The sequence below is a fragment of the Myxocyprinus asiaticus genome, chromosome 35, assembly GCF_019703515.2.
Source record: "Myxocyprinus asiaticus isolate MX2 ecotype Aquarium Trade chromosome 35, UBuf_Myxa_2, whole genome shotgun sequence".
In the NCBI taxonomy this organism is placed as follows: Eukaryota; Metazoa; Chordata; class Actinopteri; order Cypriniformes; family Catostomidae; genus Myxocyprinus; species Myxocyprinus asiaticus.
The window spans coordinates 40,000,848-40,020,036 of NC_059378.1; the positions used below are offsets into that span (position 1 = coordinate 40,000,848).

The following is a 19,189-nucleotide window of genomic DNA, read 5'->3' on the forward strand; positions in this document are numbered from 1 at the left end:
CAGATGTTGTGAAGTCTTTGTGCAGTGAAGTGGGATGTCAGACCACACTCATGACAGCATGGATTTGGGAATGCCTCAAATAATTCCAGCCGGCATGAAAAAAAGCATTTGTTTTTTACAGTGCTTATAAGGCAGCACTGTATTGATACCCCTCAAACATTCTATTTGATTGTGTTTGTTAAAAAAAAATAGTTCACCAAAAATTTAGAATTCACCCTTATATTGTTCCAAACCTGTATGACTTTTTTAGTGGAACACAAAAGGAGATGTTATGCAGAATGTAAGCCTCAGTCACCATTCACTTTCATTATGGGAACAAGATGCAGTGAAAGTGATGAGACTGAGACATTCTGCAAAACATCTTTTGTTTTCAACAGAAAAAACAAAAGTCATACAGGTTTGGAACAACATGAAGGCGAATAAGTGATTGCAATTACCCAAAATAAATTAGCACCCACCAAAAACACCTTAGCAACATCACAGCAACATCCCCCACAACACCTTAGTAGCATGGCAGTGACTTTTTATGGACAAGTACCACTCATTCACAAGAATAGTTTCAAATTAAAGTTAAATCTCCCATTGATCTTGTGTTTTGTGCATTATGCAGCATTTCAATTAAGCAGAACAAAAAGCCCAAAACCTAAGGTAACTTGAAGCATTAACACTATTCTTTTGTCTGCCTTGCAAACACTGTTATTTCCTTCAGGAAATGCACATTTGATCTATACAATGTTTTGCCAAAAATTAAATAAATAGCTGGTCTAGCCGATCCCACAATGCTCAATGGGGTTACGATCCATCACACTATTTTCCAATGATCTGTTGTCCAATGTCTGTGTTCTTTGCCCACTCTTACTTTTTGTTTTTCTGTTTCAAAAGTGGCTTTTTCTTTGCAATTCTTCCCATAAGGCCTACACCCCTGAGTCTTCCCTTTACTGTTGTACATGAAACTGGTGTTGAGTGGGTAGAATTCAATGAAGCTGTCAGCTGAGGACATGTGAGACATCTATTTCTCAAACTAGAGACTCTGATGTACTTATCCTCTTGTTTAGTTGTACATCTGGTCTTCCACATCTCTTTCTGTCCTTGTTAGAGCCAGTTGTCTTTTGTCTTTGAAGACTGTAGTGTACACCTTTGTATGAAATCTTCAGTTTTCAGTACTATATATATATATCAATGAGCCAAAACATTATGACCACTCACAGGTGAAGCGAAAAACATTGATCATCTCCTAACAATTCCACATGTCAAGGTCTGGGTAGATTAGATGGTAAGCGAACAATCAGTTCTCATATTCATCATGTTGAATGCAGGAGAAATGGGCAGGAGCAAATACCTAAATGACTTTGACAAGGGCCAAATTTTTATGGCCAGACGACTGGGTCAGAGCATCTCTGAAACGACAAGGCTTGTGGGGTGCTCCCGGACAGCAGTGGTGAGTACCTACCAACAGTGGTCCGAGGTGCGACAAACCACAAACCAGCGACAGGGTGTTGGGCGCCCAAGGCTCATCGATGCGTGATGATGTTTACGGGAGGAATGCGTCACAACACACAGTGCATCGCACCCTGCTGCGTATGGGGCTACGTAGCTGCAGACCGGTCAGAGTGCCCATGATGACCCCGTCCATGGTCGAAAGCGACTACAATGGGCACGCGAGCGTCAGAACTGGACCTTGGAGCATTGGAAGAAGGTTGCCTGGTCCGATTAGTCCTGTTTTCCTTTACATCACGTGAACGGCCATGTACGTTTACCTGGGGAAGTGATGGCACCAGGATGAACTGTGGGAAGACGACAAGCTGGTGGAGGGAGTGTGATGCTCTGGGCAATGTTCTGCTGAGAAACCCTGGGTCCGGCCATTCATGTGGATGTCAATTTGATATGTACCACCTACCTAAACATCATTGCAGGCCAGGTACACCCCTTCATGGCAATGGTATTCCCTGATGGCAGTGGCCTCTTTCAACACTGCACACATTGTTCAGGAATGGTTTTGAGGAACATGATGAAGAGTTCAAGGTGTTCCCCTGGCCTCCAAATTCCCCAGATCTCAATCCGATTGAACATCTGTGGTATATGCTGGACTAACAAGTCTGAACCACGGCGGCTCCACCTCGCAACTTACAGGATTGAAGGATCTGCTGCTAATGTCTTGGTGCCAGATACCACAGGACAACTTCAGTGGTCTTGTAGAGTCCATGCCTCATGGGTCAGTGCTGTTCTGGCGGCATGTGGAGGACCAACAGCATATTAGGCAGGTGGTCATAATGTTTTGGCTCATCAGTGTACAGTATATATTGTAACAAGTTCCTGCTTTGACTTAAATGAGGAAGCAGCAAGCCAGGCGAAATCTCCGTTCTCCATATATATTCAGTCTCTTCACTTTATACACTTTTCAGTGCTCACAATAAGCTACACACACACAGAACGGTGCATGTCACTCCTCTCCCCTCTGTGTCTCTCAGCTCCCTTTTATCTCTCTGTTGCCTCTCACTACAACACAGAACAGCTTTTAGTAAAACTGCCCACAGGTGTAACTCCTTACCACTCTCATCTCCCAGTCTCGCTCTCCATTCACAAATAGGCGCTTGACCATGCCCCCACCTCCACATACCCCCATCGCCTGCCTTTGGCCAGGGAGCCATCCGGCCTGTCCCCTACTCCCCCCATTTCGAGAAAGGAAGTCCGCGACAGCCATCTGCGCCCCAGGTCCGCTCCACCCCCTCGACCATCTGGGACAACATGGCTCCCAACCCCCTATCCAACGCGTCGGTCTGTAAAACAAAAGGGAGAGAGAAATCAGGAGAGTGTAGAAGTGGTCCACAACAAAGCACAGCTTTCACTTGAGTAAAATCCTGTTGGCACAGCTCTCTCCACTGGACCGGATCTGGAGCTGCCTTTTTAGTAAGATCAGTCAGCAGGCTGGTGACAGTTGAACAAACCCCCGGTAATAGCTAGCCACCCCCAGGAACTGTCTCACCTTTTTGGTCTTGGGTCTTGGGCAAGTCGCAATCGCTGCGGTCTTATCAATTTGGGGATGCACCTGCCCATGTCCCAAGTGGAAGCCCAGATATCTCAGGACAGCCCTCAGGTGCTGCATGTGTCACTGCCAATCATATACAGCATACGCATCTTGTGGGAGGATGATTCTGTCCATGAGCTGCTGAAACGTAGCTGGGGCCCCAAACAAACCGAACGGAAGGGTCACAAATTGGTGTAATCCAAACGGAGTGGAAAATGCTATTTTTTCACAGTACATGGGAGTCATGGGTTTCTGCCAATATCCCTTTGTCAAATCTAATGTCAAATAAAAGTGAGCTGCACCTAACCGATCTAGCAGTTCATCAATACGAGGCATCGGATATGCGTCAAATACGCATTGACTTTTCGAAAATCCACACAGAATCGAACCAACCTATTGGTCTTAGGTACAAGAACCACTGGGCTGGACCAGTCACTGTTGGATTCCTCTATTACTCCCATATCTAGCATGGCCTTAAGTTCCTCCCGTACCACTTGTTTCAAGTGTTCGGGTAATCTATAGGGGCAGGTGTGTACCAATACCCCTGGAGTTGTCTCAATGTGGTGTTCTATGAGATTCAAGTGATCAGGCAGAGGCAAAAACACATCAGAAATTTCCCTTTGTAATTTGGCTACCTTCGTGATTTGGGATGGTGAGATGAAGTCTCCACAAGGGACTGGGGTGACTTGATTTTGGTGTTTTAAATTCACTTCCAGTACAAGCTCCTCCCTCTCCGGAATCACCGTCACCGAAGCTACGGGCATCTCCTCGCTCCAATATTTCAGGAGATTGAGGTGATACACCTGCCGTGCTCCACCTCTGTCTGTCCGTTCGACCTCATAATCGACGTCCCCAACTCACTGTGTGACCATAAAAGGGCCCTTGCCACTTTGCGAGTAATTTGGAGCTCAATGTGGGTAGCAATACAAGTACTTTATCTCCCGGTGCAAACTCCTGCAGCTGAGGAGTTATACAGTCGGGACTGACATTCTTGAACCTGTAACAAATGCTCCTGTGACAATTGCCCTAGTGTGTGGAGTTTTGCTCTCAGGTCAAGAACGTATTGAATTTCGTTTTTAGTTTGTGAAGGTCCCTCCACCCAATTTTCTTTCCACCCAATGCCATGTGGTTGACGTCCATACAGTAATTCAAATGGAGCAAACCCTGTGGAGGCTTGCAAGACCTCCTGACCTGAAAATAATATTGGCTCGAGCCACTTATCCCAATTCCGAGCATCATCGTAAACGAACTTATAAATCATGTTCTTAAGGGTTTTATTAAATCGTTCAATTAGTCTGTCTGTCTGAGGATGGTACACACTAGTCTGAATCGAGTTAATCCCCAGTAAATCGTAGAGTTCGTGGATACTGCGAGACATGAAAGTAGTGCCTTGATCAATGAGGATCTCTTTTGGGATCACACCGTGCCGAGATGTTGAAGCGATGCACTACTTCTGGATATTGCATTGCGTAATCCACCAGCACTAATGCAAAGCGATGTCCACGTGCTGACCATTATAATGGCCCGATGAGGTCCATACCTATTCTTTCGACGGGGGCCCTAATCAGTGGTAGAGGAATGGCGCTTTTGGGTTGGCCGGTGGATTTACCGGTTGACATTCACACCAGGTTGCACACCACCTACGAACATCCCCACAAATGCCCGGCCAGTAGAACTGGGCCTTGAATCGGTTTAGTGTTTTATCTTGCCTTAAGTGGCCTATCAGTGGATTATGATGAGCGCCGGGAATAACATTTCCCGACGGCTCTTTGGTACAAACAACTGGGTTGTATCTTCCTTTGTCTGGGTGTCCTGCATCACCCGATACAATTGGTCTTTTATAACTTTGAAATACGGGTATGAGAGAGCAACCACCGGCTGAAGTTGTTGCCCATCGATTACTCACACTTGGTCGAAGGGGTGCTTAAGGGTTTCGTCCTGCATCTGCTCCAGAGGGAAATCTCCTAGAGGAATCCCTCTCAAGGGTGGGAGAGTCGAGCCCTCCTCCTCCCTTGCGTTATCACACCGTACCCTCACCCTCTGGATCCAAAGCCTCGTCTTTAACCAAGCATTGGTGTATAGTTTGATTACATCCTGAATCCACCAAGGCTTGGTTTGTACCCCCTTGAATACTCACTGGTATCCGGTACATCCCTGCTCGATCAGGGGCAGCCTGCGGCACATCAGGGACCCGAACCAACGCCCTTACCTCCATTGACTGGCATTGGTCCTGAAAATGTCTGGGTTCCCCACAGTGCCAACAGACTGGCCCAGGATTTCCCCCCGCACCCCTGGCAGTGGAGTCACCAACCTGTGGGGAAGGCGAGAGAGAGAGAGAGGAAGCCGGCGGGTTAAGGAAACTCCAAGAATGGGGCGCCGGTTTTGGCGGAATGCCGCCCCGTTTCTGGAGGGGGAAGGGCGAGAGGAGTGAAGAGAAAGTGAGAGCAGGGGGCTCGCCAGCCCCCAGATACGCCGCCAAATGGTCCTCAGCCAGCTGGATTGCCTCCTTTAGCTATGTCGGGTGGTGGCACTGGACCCACTCGGCCATTCCTTTCAGTAACCGGTCGAGAAACTGCTCCAGTGCCACAAGGTCGATTACAGCTTCGGCATCGCGATCCTCTGCCAGCAGCCACCTCCATCAGGCATCCTGGAGATATTAAGCAAAGGCAAACGGGCGACCGCATTCGTTGTATGGCAGCATACGGAAGCGCTGCCGGTGTTGTTCAGGGTGAAGGCCAACCCCTGCTGTAGCTGCGGCCGGGGTCGTGGCTGGGGTACTCCCCTGGGCCATCAAGCTCTGCAATACCTGTCGGTCTTCTGCCTGGGCTTGGAGCAGGACCTGGAAACGCTGCTCCTGCTCCTCATGTAAGTCCAGAAGGGACTGATGTTGGGTCTGGTGGATGCCGGCAAGAGTCTTGATGACTTAAGCTAATGGCGAGGACTCCATGATGGATATATATGATATATATATTAGAAAATAGTAGTTAAGAAGAATTGTATTCTTAAGAATGTTTCGTGCAACATGAACAAACAGGAACTTGACATGTTGCTACCGAATGTTCCGGTACCTTGAAATCAACCCTATTCTTCAGAATTACAAATCAGATATTTTTTCATAAATTTCAATGTGTTTACCTTTTTTGCTGTAGTGCAACTTATAGCGCATTACACGGACAACTTCCAAGATGCTGGTTTTGGTACAGTGGAAACCAAGAAGTAACCATGTTCACATAAAAAATGGTAAGCATAGATCAATGGTTGCTTTGTCAGTCTAAAATTAAATTTTTGCTCCATTGACGGTTAGGTTTAGAGTTGTGGTTTGGGTTAAGGCGTAAAGTAAATGAAATATATTCCTGTTGACTGTATTACATCATTTACAACTAAAAATACAACTCTCTTTTGGCCCCCACTCTGTTGATATTTCACCCAGAAACTGGTGCTCACATGTGCCCATCCATTCAACAACACTTCCAGCTTCAACCACTGGGGGCAGTGATTTGAATTTCGGTAAACATAAACCGATTTCAGAGTTCACAGTGAGATCAAATACCTTCTGAGCCACTATAAGTTCATAAGATTTGGATCTTCAGTGTAATGAAAAGCATTTTATACCCCTGTGCCTTCAGCATCATGAATTTCACCATAGTACTTTTAATATGATTTTTAATAGCAAAGTTCCCCTCAGGCAGTTAGATGAACTGGGTTATATACACACTCTTCTGCCGTGACCATTGTGTGTGTGTGTGTGTGTGGGTGGGTTTGGGTGGTGTACAAGGACATTTTTTTAGGTTACAAACTGGTAATTACAAGGGTATTGTGCTATAAATGTGGTTTATGAGGACATTTCTAGTGTCTCCATAATTCAAATGGCTTAAAAAACATACTAAACAATGTTTTTTTGAAAATGTAAAAAAAAAAACAGAAAGTTTTTTGTTAGGGTTAGGTTTAGGGGTAGGGTTAGTGTTAGGGGATAGAATCTATAGTTCGTACAGTATAAAAATCATTATGTCTATGGAGAGTCCTCATAAGGATAGCCGAACCAACATGTGTGTGTGTGTGTGTGTGTGTGTGTGTGTGTGTGTGTGTGTTCTAATACAAGCCAACACGCTGAGTGGGAACAGCAGGAGTTTCCATAAACAATGTTTCCTGGACTCAAACACACACACTTTCCATTTGTTTAGACAAAACTGCTTTTTAGTGCAACATTACAGTGAAACCTGGACACTTTTCACTAATTAATAAATCCACCAACCGTGTTGTCAGCCTAAAGGGGTGGTCACACAACGAATCAAGCCTGTGAAATTACTTCAAACTTCAGACACGAGACCTTATAAGGGCCAGAAGGCCCAATCGTGTATACAGTAAGAACATGCATGCGCATTAACTGGACCAGCCTGGACATTTTAATTGTTATAAAAAAAAGAAAAAAAAGTTAAGAAGCAAAATTTTGCTTTAAATTTGTGTTCTTTACAACCAGGGTTCATAGAATCACGTTCCTATACCTACATTTTTGCAAAATTATTTTTATGTGGATTGTTGTTCGTATAGTGGCAGTTTCCTGGTGAAATGAACACTAGAAGCGCTACAACAATGACTTTTATTCACTTTCACGCAAATCACAAGATGGCAGATTATCTGTTCATAATCACTTTTCGCCCTGTTCCTCACACAATGATATAATTTTTACATTTACATTTTAACTTTACCCTTTAATGCTTGCATTACATAACCAACTACACTTGTTCGAGTGCGATCAAATTGCACAGTAGCTCAACTGATAGAGCGTTGCACTTGTGATGTAAAGGACTGGGGTACGAGTACTGAAGAGCACGCGAGTCCACACGCGAGCTGAAAGTGTCATAGAAACACCACAAAATTACGTGGTTGTGTTTTTCATTTCACATTTGCTTTTAATGTCACTACTGGTTAGGTTTAAGTTTGAGGTTTAGAGTAGGGAGGTTTTGTTGATTTAAAACTCAATAGAGCATTAACCCTGAAAACCTCATCTGTTAGGGAGAACATTTAACACACTTTTAGAGCCACACAGTGGACACTGCACCTCAGAACTGCCGCGATATGTGTAATGAACCACGTAATATCATTTTTCAAAAACGTCCCCAATGTCATGTAATTTTCATGAGGTCAACCTGTGACATTTAGATCTACTGGTCAAATGTCTTTTCTCTATAAAATTTTGCAGATTTGATTGATTTTTATTTTTTTTTTTTGTATTAGACAGCAATTCCTTGACTGACATTTTTTATTGTGAATGGTGTGGCAACTCTAATGAATAAAAACGCATCATTAATTTGACTTGATTCCGTTATTATTGCATCGTATAGTCTATCATGTTACAAAATAAACGGTGAAATTTGTTCTGCAAATTGTACCATTCTCGGATACGTTGAGAAGGATTTAGCTGCAGGCTGAGCCCAATAAAGGGGTGGGTTCTCCAAACCGCCAGCAAAGACATACAGAGCCCCTAACCCAACCCTTACCCTAATCCTAACTGTGGATGGAAGTGCCACCCCCTTTTGGAGTGGGCCCAACCCCCTTCTGAATTTGTCTTGCCTCCTTTTTACCTAAGTAACCTAAACTACACCCAAGTTTTACAAAGTCCAAATAGACAATTAAACCCCAGTAAAAACAAACAGGATAGTAATATCAGAGTGATCTGTCTGGTTGAATGGTTCGTTGAACGTCTGGTGAGATGATAATTACAGTGAATGGAATCAGATGATAAAAATATCATCCTACCCTCTGGCACAAACGAAGCCTGTGTTTTGTGCTTGTCCCAGATGTCTTGGATTTGACAGTTGGGAAAATGGAAATGGGATCCAAACTTTGTTAAATCTGCTTGTGTAGATTAGGGGTTTGTTCAAATCACTAACCCTAAGAAAGAGCCTTAGCAAATGCAGCTAAATTGACACTTCTATACCACCAGCAGGCGCTTTCCAATCTCTAGAGACCAGAGGTGTAGTACTTTTGGACATTTCTATGTTTGTCAGTTTAAAATTCTATTTTTTTCAATACCTTTGCCTTAACAGGTCCATTCACTGTTCAATTCACTCTTTCGTCATTGCCTCAAACACTAGCATCCTCTTTTACGAGTCTCTGAACAGACTGAGTTCACCTGGAGGCGAGAATAAGGCAGAACGCGGTCATGGCCATTTCCGTGTCATATCGGCCCATCTCTCCCTTGAGGAGAATTATTACATAGCTCTGATTAACATGAAAAGGTTTTAGATACTGAAAGTACAGAGAGCTATTCTTCATCTAGGTCATCTTACAGTCATCTCAAGATATGAACCTCAGCAGCTCAAACGCTTTATTCCAAAACCATATAATGTCGTTTAATTACATCATCTGTGTTTGTCACCATATGAGAGTGCAGGCCTCGACCCCTCTCCTGTTCGAGGGCTGTGATGTGACTTTAAAGCTTGAAAGTATTGATCTGTCTGCGAGCCGACTGTTTGATAAGCGTGTGGATGGAATTGTGCACTGATGTCCAGATAGCATCAGGTGTCTCAGTGTGAATCAGATACAAACGACAATACCACTGAGGAACAAAGATTGTCTTAATACTACAATGAAGGATAAAGGATACATTTTACAACGATGAAACAGACAAACAAACAAACAAAAAACAAGTAACAAACAAACAAACCAATTACCATTTCAAAAAGTACTGTTGTGGAACCATGATACAGTGATGGTATCAGATAAGGCCCTTTCCCACTTTTCCCTTAGTAACTTGTATATAGAATTACCATGGTACTACCATTACATGGAAGGCTTTTTCAAAGAATACCATGTCATTACCATAGTACATGCACAAAAAACATAATATCACTATGGTACATGTCCAAAAGCATGGTATTAACATGGAATTACCATAGTACATGTCTAAAAAAACATAGCATTACCATGGTACTCCAGAAGCCTTAAAAGAATACAATGGTATTACATAGTACATGTCTGAAAACATGGTATTACCATGGTACATTTCCAAAAACATGGTATTATCATGGTCCATTTCCAAAAACATGGTATTATCATTGTACTTCAAGTGACCCCAAAAAATCTCAAGGTATTACCATTGTACCCCAAAGTATTTAAAAAATACAATGGTATTAGCATGGTACATGCCAAGAAAACGGTTTTAAACATGGTACTCTAAGCTTTTTCAAAAATACCATGGTTAACTTGGTATTTGTCCAGAATCAGGGTATTACCATGGTACTCCAAGCCACCTCAAAAAATGTCATGATATTACCATGGTGTATGCCAAGAAAACATGGTAGTACCATGGTACATGCCAAGAAAATATGGTATTACCATGGTACTCCAAGATACTTAAAAAATATAATGGCATTATCATGGTACATGCCAAGAAAACTTGGTTTTACCATTGTACATGTCAAGAAAATATTATATTACCATGGTACTCCAAGATACTTAAAAAATACCATGGTATTACCACGGTACATGTCCAAAAACATGGTATTACCATTGTATATGACCAAACAAACATGGTATTACCATGATGGTTTCTATTAAAACATGGTATTACCATAGTACTCCAAGTCACTTCAAAAATACAATGGTTTTACCATAGTACATTTCTAAAAAGCATGGTATTACCATGGTATGACCATGGTACATGTCCAAAAAACATGGTATTACTATAGTACTCCAAGGTACTTAAAAAATTCCATGGTATTAACATGGTACATGCCCAGAAAACATGTTATTACCATGGTACTCCAAAGTACTTCAAAGAATACCATGGTATTACCATAGTACATGGTTTTTCTGTACCATAGCACTTTGATATACAGTATATAGGCAGTTGACATAGTTGACATCTCCTTTGATGTGACATGCTACACAATCCATCTAAAACTATTTTAAACAGCATTATTTCTTTTATAATTAGTATGGAGCTTTTATGGCCTCAAGTTCATTGAGACTACATAGAATAATTGTACTTTTCAAAATGCAATTCAATACAATTCAATTGTACTTTTTGGTACTTGGAATAAATTAATGAATTAATGTCAATAATTTGGGTCATGAATAAAGCAAACTATCAAAAACACTACTGACATTTTCAGAAAGAATATAAAGTTCATCTTACCTTATGATGTCATCGTTGTGTCCCAAGTAAAACTTCTGGGTGTGTTCTCTGGTGTTGTAAACCACTCCAACTCCAGCCACAAAATACACAATCTCCTTCCCAGCGGTGTAGTACAGATTATTCCTGCACTGGTGTCCTCTGTATCCATGAATCCACTCCAGCCTCAGCTGACAGTGGGGAGCCGTCTTATCTGCCATGCTGTCTTGCTCTTAGGGTCTCTAATGATCTAGAATTCACAAATTTGTCATTTAGCTGACTAACAGTACACTTTCTACTGGAATAATCCCTCTGGGGTTAAGTGCCTTGGTCAAGGGCACAATGGTGATGGATCACCCCTTGTAGGGTTGGAACCTACAACCTCGCAGTCACCAGACCAACCCTTTGGCACGGCCACCATCCAATGGCCTCTTGAAGTTCATGCATGCAGCATGGGCACCATACCTGCAAATATAAGCAGTTCACTGTTGGGTAACCTGTACAGGGGGGCGTATGATCATCCCAATGGGTTTCATGAAGGAGTCAGACTTAAATGATGAGAAAATGTCTATATTCTGAGCCACACTAAAGAGAATCGAACAGCAGCATATGGTACAGTCAACAGAAGCATGCAATTGTCAAGAATTATCATAAATGTTCCAAATTGAAGAACTGATTGTGCAATCTACTAGCCATTGCATCAAGATTTAGAGTACACAAGACTGTGAAGAGCATGGTAAATCTATGCATGAACATGAACAAATGATACTACCAGCTGATCTTGGTCCAAATGCATCTAAAAGCTGGACACCTTGAGAACATTGAGGTATGAATGTCTTCAAAGGGTTTCAGAGATCGTTCTTCACCAAGGAGACTTTAAACCTCAAAGCCACTAGGGTAATAAGCTGCCCTAAAGGGCAAAAGTCGGTGCGTTTGCCTCCAGAATGTCAGAAAAGCTCCAGAATTTCAAAATATCAAGACGATTGTGGACCGCCCTGCATCGCACAAATGATCAGACCTTCCCCAAAGACGTCTCCACCTTCAACTTTCGCCAGAAGCTCTTGAATTCCCACTGATACTCAAGCAAACTCCTCCATTCGATCAGTAAAGCATCAGCAACCGGGTCTGAAATGCAAAAAAATCCTAATTTTAAAAGAAGCAAAAGAGCCACGGAATCTGGTTGAGGTGGATTAATCCTTCCACCGAGAAACCAGCGCAGCGCTGGCAGTTTAAATGCGCTTTGAGTCGAGTTATTGGCGTAATATATTGGAGAATATGATTTCTGGTTTCTAGCAACCCGTTCGGCTCGGTTACTACGATGTCTTGTGGCTCGTTTCCGATGATGCCGACAAGCAGAGAAAGAGGTAGCGTGCGAAGCATCATGGCGGGATTTGTAGTTCTAACCGCTCTCCTATGACGCCTCAGTGTATGGAGACTGCGCGGGGAAAGGACTACAAATCCCAAGTGTTCGCAGCACTGCGCTGTCCAACGTGCTGAACATACGGGTCTTCCTCCGAGAATACTCTTACTACAACCCTCTGAGAGCAAAAAAAGGTTCAACATTGTTTAATTATTTATTACATTAAAATAGTGTTGGCTGCCTACTAAAATAATGTTTTTAAATGATATTATATTAAGATTATTATTAATACGATAGTAAGTATACTTTTATTATATTTTAAATAGGAATCAAGAATAAAAATAGGTATTATTTTAATATTAGGTATTAAGAGTATATACCTCTGAGAGCAAAACAATTTTTAATCATTTATTTATTAAATTAAAAAATTGTTGGGTGCCTATTAAAATAATTTGATTACATTCTATTGTATTAAATATCGTGATAATTATAATTATTATTATATTTTATAATATAATTATTATGATATTATATTATATTAAAAAATAGGGATTAAGAATATGTGCCTCTGATAGCAAAAAAAATATTATTTCAAGCATTTATTTATTTATTACATTAAAATAGTGTTGGGTGTTTAAAAATGTATTATATTATAATTGATCATTAAATTATAATACAATATTAATATAATACATAATAATATATAATACATAATATAATATAATACAATATCATATAAATACAAATAATAGTGTATTAAGGTATGCAGATTATTAAAATATAGGAAATATTACAAATATATTAATTAAAAAAGGTATTGCTAATGGAATTTCTATTTATCTATAAATCAATAAATATTTATCAATTTATTCTATAAATCATTCTCTGAAACTAATTCAAAGGAATAAAATATGATCGAACTGGATAACTGAAATTTAGTAAAAAAAATACAAATAATAATAATAATAATAAAATAAAAATCAGAATATCAGAATATCCAGTAGGATTTTATTTGGTTCTTAGAGAATTCCTATTTAATTCCTTTTGGATTCGTTCCAAATCAGGTTAGAAATTCCATTTGCAAAACATAATACATAATTTTAGATTTTAAGACTAATTATATTTTTGCTAATACCTCCTAGAAGTATTAAGGTGACCTCCATACATGCTACTTTTTAAATATCATTATATAATGATACAATGTGAATAGACTATGTAGCTAATATTTTAAAAATATTTTATAAATGCATCTTATGTTATGTACCAAACATTATATGTTTTCACACAATATGCTTTTGTTCAATACATGTATCCATACATGCCAATGTTTTAAAGAGGACATAATGGGCTTTTCTGTGATACCATCAGGAATACATCAGCAGTGTGTGGATAAAAATGAATTGCCGGTCTCAAGGGGTAATAATTATCACCTCTGCAGAGCTGCAAATGTGATAGACTAAATGCACAAAAGCTGTGTTGAAGAGCTCGATAAAAGAGTGGAATTAGTAACCTAAGAGACTGCATGAAGTCAAGAGTGTTTCACGTGTGAATGGACATGTCCACGATCACAGGGAGGACACGAGGAAAGGCATTCCCAGCATCCCCCAGTGGAAGGAAATCCCATGATGACTGATGCTGCTTAAGACAGATTCCCGAAATGTAAGAGCTTAGTGCATCTGTCAAGACCTTTAAGTGAATGAATGGTGCATATTCATGACATTTAAAGGGATAGTGCACCCAAAAATGAACATTGTCATAATTTAGTCACCCTCGTGTTGTTCCAAATATGTTTGACTTTCTTTCATGGAACAAAAAGGAGATGTTACGCAGAATGCTTGGACAAAAAGAGTTGCACCAGTACTCTTTAAAATTTGGAACGACATGAGGTTGAGTCAATGATAGAATTGTCATTTCTTTGGGTGAACTATTCCTTTAAAGACAGAAAAAACATGCATGATTTATATCAAGATGCCCATACTTTTTCTTGTAGGCTGGATATTAATGCATCTGAATAAAAAAAAGCCTCATTTACATTATGATTTCTGTTAGAGATCGGTATATCATTGTATAACATAATGTTTCCTTAATGCAAGGTCTATAAGCAAATGCCCTTAAATGACGACATCTTCCTTTCTTATACACCATATATTAAAATCAATCAAATTTCTTACGTTTTGAGGTTAGTGTAACAATACATTTGGTGATTAATGGGTCCCACTTTGTATTAGGTGTCTAACTACTGTGTACTAACATTAAAAGACATATAATGCAATGTATTTATTATGTAACTACATGTTGTTCTGCAAAACTCTCACAAGAGTCACATTTCCTGCTACTGAGGTTGAGGTATGGGTTGGGTTAGGGGTCAGGGAATGGGGTTAGGGTTTAGGATAAGGGTTAGGTTAAGGTTAAATGTGTAAATCTAGATGCAATTAAATGCAGGTACTTTAAATGTAAGTACAATGCAACAACATGTATGTACATAATAAGTACATTGTATCAAATTCTTATGTACATACTGTATTAGTTAAAGACACCTAATGTAAAGTGGGTCCAAAAACACATAACTGCATACTTTCGAAAGTGATGACGTTGAGAAAACTGAAATCAGAGTTTTCAAATGAAAACAGATTAGTGGACCATGTTAAATGCGTCTGAAGTGTTATGATGGGAAGTTCTGCTGATTCTGAGCGTTCTGGCATGCTGGCTTACAGGTGTTGTGATTGTGATGTTGTGCGATGTGTCCTTTGTTGAATGCTACACTTCATGTGCTAATTGCACACATATGGTGCTTCCAGATGGTGTGTGTGTGTGTGTGTGTGTGTGTATGTGTAAGTGTGTGGACCTGTTTCTTTACAACTTATGAGATGTCTTTCCCCAAAACCCTTTCAGCAGTTGTTCTCAACTGGTGGGTCGTGGCCCAAAAATGGTGACAGCAGTGAAAAACAATAAGTGCGCTTACATGCAGGGTTGGGGAGTAATGGATTACATGTAATGGGATTGCGTATTTAAAATACAAAATATAAGTAACTGTATTCCACTACAGTTACAATTTAAATCATTGGTAATCAGAATACAGTTACATTCAAAAAGTATTTAGATTACTGAAGAGATTACTTTGCATTTTATTGTCATTTGTTTCATTTCATATTTAGTCCTTTCAGATGGAAAACATTTATACATATAAATGATGTGATCCAAAGTGCATTTGAACAGCAGTGAAACACTTTCTCATGATGTGTTACATTCATACGAGCAGACAGAGAAGTAAGTTTGAAGTAAATTTGGAGCAGAAGAAATAGAAATAAACCTTCTGTAAATTGTCAGCTTTACGCTAAGCTAAAATGCTATTTCTAGCCATTTTACATGCACATGTTACCAGACACAATCATATTTTTTATCAAGATATTCACGTAGGATCATAATTTCTTTTTTTCTAGTAAGACCTTTGATATTAGGGCAAAAATCGTATTCTTGATAATAATTTTGTATTGTTTTCCTGTAAAAATATCTAAAAATCCTTAAAACAAGATCAGTTTGATTGATCTTGTTTTAGAAACAACACTGCGTAAGATATTTGGGTTTTTCAGAGAATGTATTTTTAACGTGTATTTTGTCTTACTGTACTGGCAGAGTTTTTATAGTCAAAACAAGTGAAAAAATCTACCAGTGCTGAAGAAGTAATCCAAAGTATTTAGATTACATTACTGACCTTGAGTAATCTAATGGAATACATTACAAATTACATTTTACAGCATGTATTCTGTAATTTGTAGTGGAATACATTTCAAAAGTAACCCTCACAACCCTGCTTACATGCACATTTCAGCTTATTAAAAAAACACAAGAAACTAAGAAAACTGTGTTTACATGAGTTTTGAAATCATCATGTTACACTAAAAAAAAAGTGACACTTTGTTCAGTTTACCACATTAAAATGAACTAAAGCAACACAATTCTGGAACATTCAACTTGATTTCATTGCATTCTATCCATTTAAACTTGTAAAATAGAAGTTTACTTAATCCATTTGAGTTGGGACTACATGACTACTTTTTGTGGTGTTAATGCAGCATTGATGAAACTGGACAGGAGATTTCCATTTCCCAGCTTCTTTGCGTGGGACTCGAAAGGGAAATTAAATGTTAAAATTAAGTGTTATTTTATGTGTTTTTGTGCAAGATGAATATAAAGTGGGACACTTGTTAGTGTTGAATGTTTTGTCCTGTTGAGATTAAGAAGAGTTTCTGTTATGTTGGAGTATTGAGTGGAGCTTGAGCTAACGATGAGGACAGGTAGATGTCGCACATGAAATTGACTATTCGCTTCGTTGAGCAAATGCTGTGCTAAACAGAACATAGTAACTCAACAACACTCTGTATGCCAACCAGCATGAATTTAGCATACAAACATAAACTTTCACTAGTTAGTACATAAAGATTTATTTGAGTTACACTGACATGTCTAATTTTGTTGGGTTTACCCAATTCAACTAGGTTCTTTCTACACAAAGTGTTTGTGTTCAGATTACATAGTAATTTTAAGTTAAGGAAACTAATTTCAAACACATGGAACCACTGTCAACTATTGAATGAAGTTCAGCCAAAGAGCTATTTTTTTTAGTGTATTCTCTGCTTTTGATTCAAAATGTAAAAAGGGATGCGCAGAACACTTGTGCACATTGGATAAACTGGTAAGAAGCGGTAAAGGTGTTTACATGCAACGTGAAATCCAGATAATCTGCAAACATCTATGTATGCAGATTGGTTTTTGGTTATGCACTTTACGTCTGTGTCTCGATAAAGGAAAACCATTTAAGGCATTTACAAGACCTTATGCTGTCGGCAGGGTTGGGAGGGTTACTGTAGTGGAAATGTATTCCACTACAGATTACACAATACATGCTGTAAAATGTAATTTGTAATGTATTCCGCTAGATTACTCATCGTCAGTAATGTAATCTAAATATTTGGATTACTTTTTCAACACTGGCAGATTTTTTTCACCTGATTCACCTGACTATAAACAAGTGAAAAACATGAAAAAAATCTGTCAGTACAGTAAAACAAAATACACATATAATATAATGCTCTGAAAAAGCCGAAATATCTTATGCAGTAGGTTCTCAAGAAAATGTGTTAAAATTATTTGTTATTAAATCCTTTTAAAAAAAATAATATTTGGAGTAATATTTTTGCAGTACATCTTTGCACTAATTTCAAAGGTCTTACTAGAGGAAATATTGATAGAATTCATTAAAATATAATTGCAACTCGTAACAGGTGCATCTAATGGCTACAAATACATTTTTACCTTGACTTAATGCTAAATGCTCACATGGCAGTATACACAAGGAACAATTTCTGATGCTCCAAACTTACTTCAAAACCCCACAGAGTGTACACAAAAACATCTTCTGATCGTTTGTGGATTCTTTTCATAGAATTAGACAAAAAATCTATTATTTGTAGCTTTGTATATGACGCTACAAGCTACATTGATTAGTAATGTTTCTTGTAAAAATCCTCAAACATCATAAAAAATTCACAAACGATTTAGCCTTGTAATCATGTATTTTTTGGACTAATATTTCATCTTTCAGAGTGTTTCCAACTATGGCCTCAGATCCACCTTCTCACGCATAACAGTATGAGAGCACCCTCTGTCTGCTCGTATGAATGTAACACATCATAAGAAAGTGTTTCACCGCTGTTCAAATGCACTTTGGATCGCATCATTTATATGTATAAATGTTTTCCATCTGAAAGGACTAAATATTAAATGAAACAAATGACAATAAAATGCAAAGTAATCTCTTCAGTAATCTAAATACTTTTTGAATGTAACTGTATTCTAATTACCAACGATTTAAATTGTAATTGTAGTGGAATACAGTTACTTATATTTAGTATTTTAAATACGTAATCCCGCTACATGTAATCCGTTACTCCCCAACGTTGGTTGTCGGGCTATTAAGCAAAATCAGTGCATTATCTGTGTGTGTAAATGCACTCAATGCTAAATGCAAATAATAAAATGCAAATTAAAAAAAAAAATAGGCTTTTCAGATTAAAATGAAGGAAAAATGCTTTGCATGTCTTTTATTGTTGTGTCAAAGTCTGTTTGTCAAATCACATCCAAAAGTATTTTGGTGTTAATTCATCTCACTTGGTAAAAGCTAGCCAAATTAGGCCTTTATGGTACTTTTTATACACTTATGATGCTTGTTTTTGTCCTTTTTGGAGCTTGAAAGCACCTCGTCCCCATCCACTTTTGTTCTGTGAAAGAGAGCAGCCTGAACATTTTTCAAACTTCACCTTCGTGTGTTCCACAGAACAAACAAAAGTCATATGAGTTTGAAAGATCTTTTTCATTTTTCAAATACCCCTTTAATAATTTTACATATGGTCGCGCCCAAATCATGCCCAAGAATAAATGATAAAATTAATAAATTTAAATGTTTGATTTGAAAGATTTCTCCATTTCCATTGTACAATTTGTGCCCTTAAGCAAAACCAGTTGAGAAACTATAACTCACATACACAAACCTGCACACAGTCAACCAATCCAACAAATGAGTCGAAACAGAATCATAATGTTTAAAAGCATTTAATGACATCGCACATATTTAACAGGGCGGGGGGGGGGGGGGGGGGGGGGGGTAAAGTTCTACAGGTGCAGTTTCATA

General features: G+C 39.1%; 1 protein-coding gene across 3 annotated transcripts in view; it reads right to left on the minus strand.

Annotated features, from left to right (window-relative positions):
• The window catches only part of LOC127426019 (echinoderm microtubule-associated protein-like 6), a 92,488-nt gene extending 81,126 nt beyond the window's left edge, over positions 1–11,362 (minus strand). For all 3 annotated transcript variants that reach the window (XM_051672447.1, XM_051672448.1, XM_051672445.1), the window contains exon 1: positions 11,166–11,362. In XM_051672447.1, coding sequence (XP_051528407.1) covers positions 11,166–11,362 — 197 coding nt within the window. The remainder of the gene's footprint in view (positions 1–11,165) is intronic.
• Positions 11,363–19,189: the final 7,827 nt, after the last annotated feature.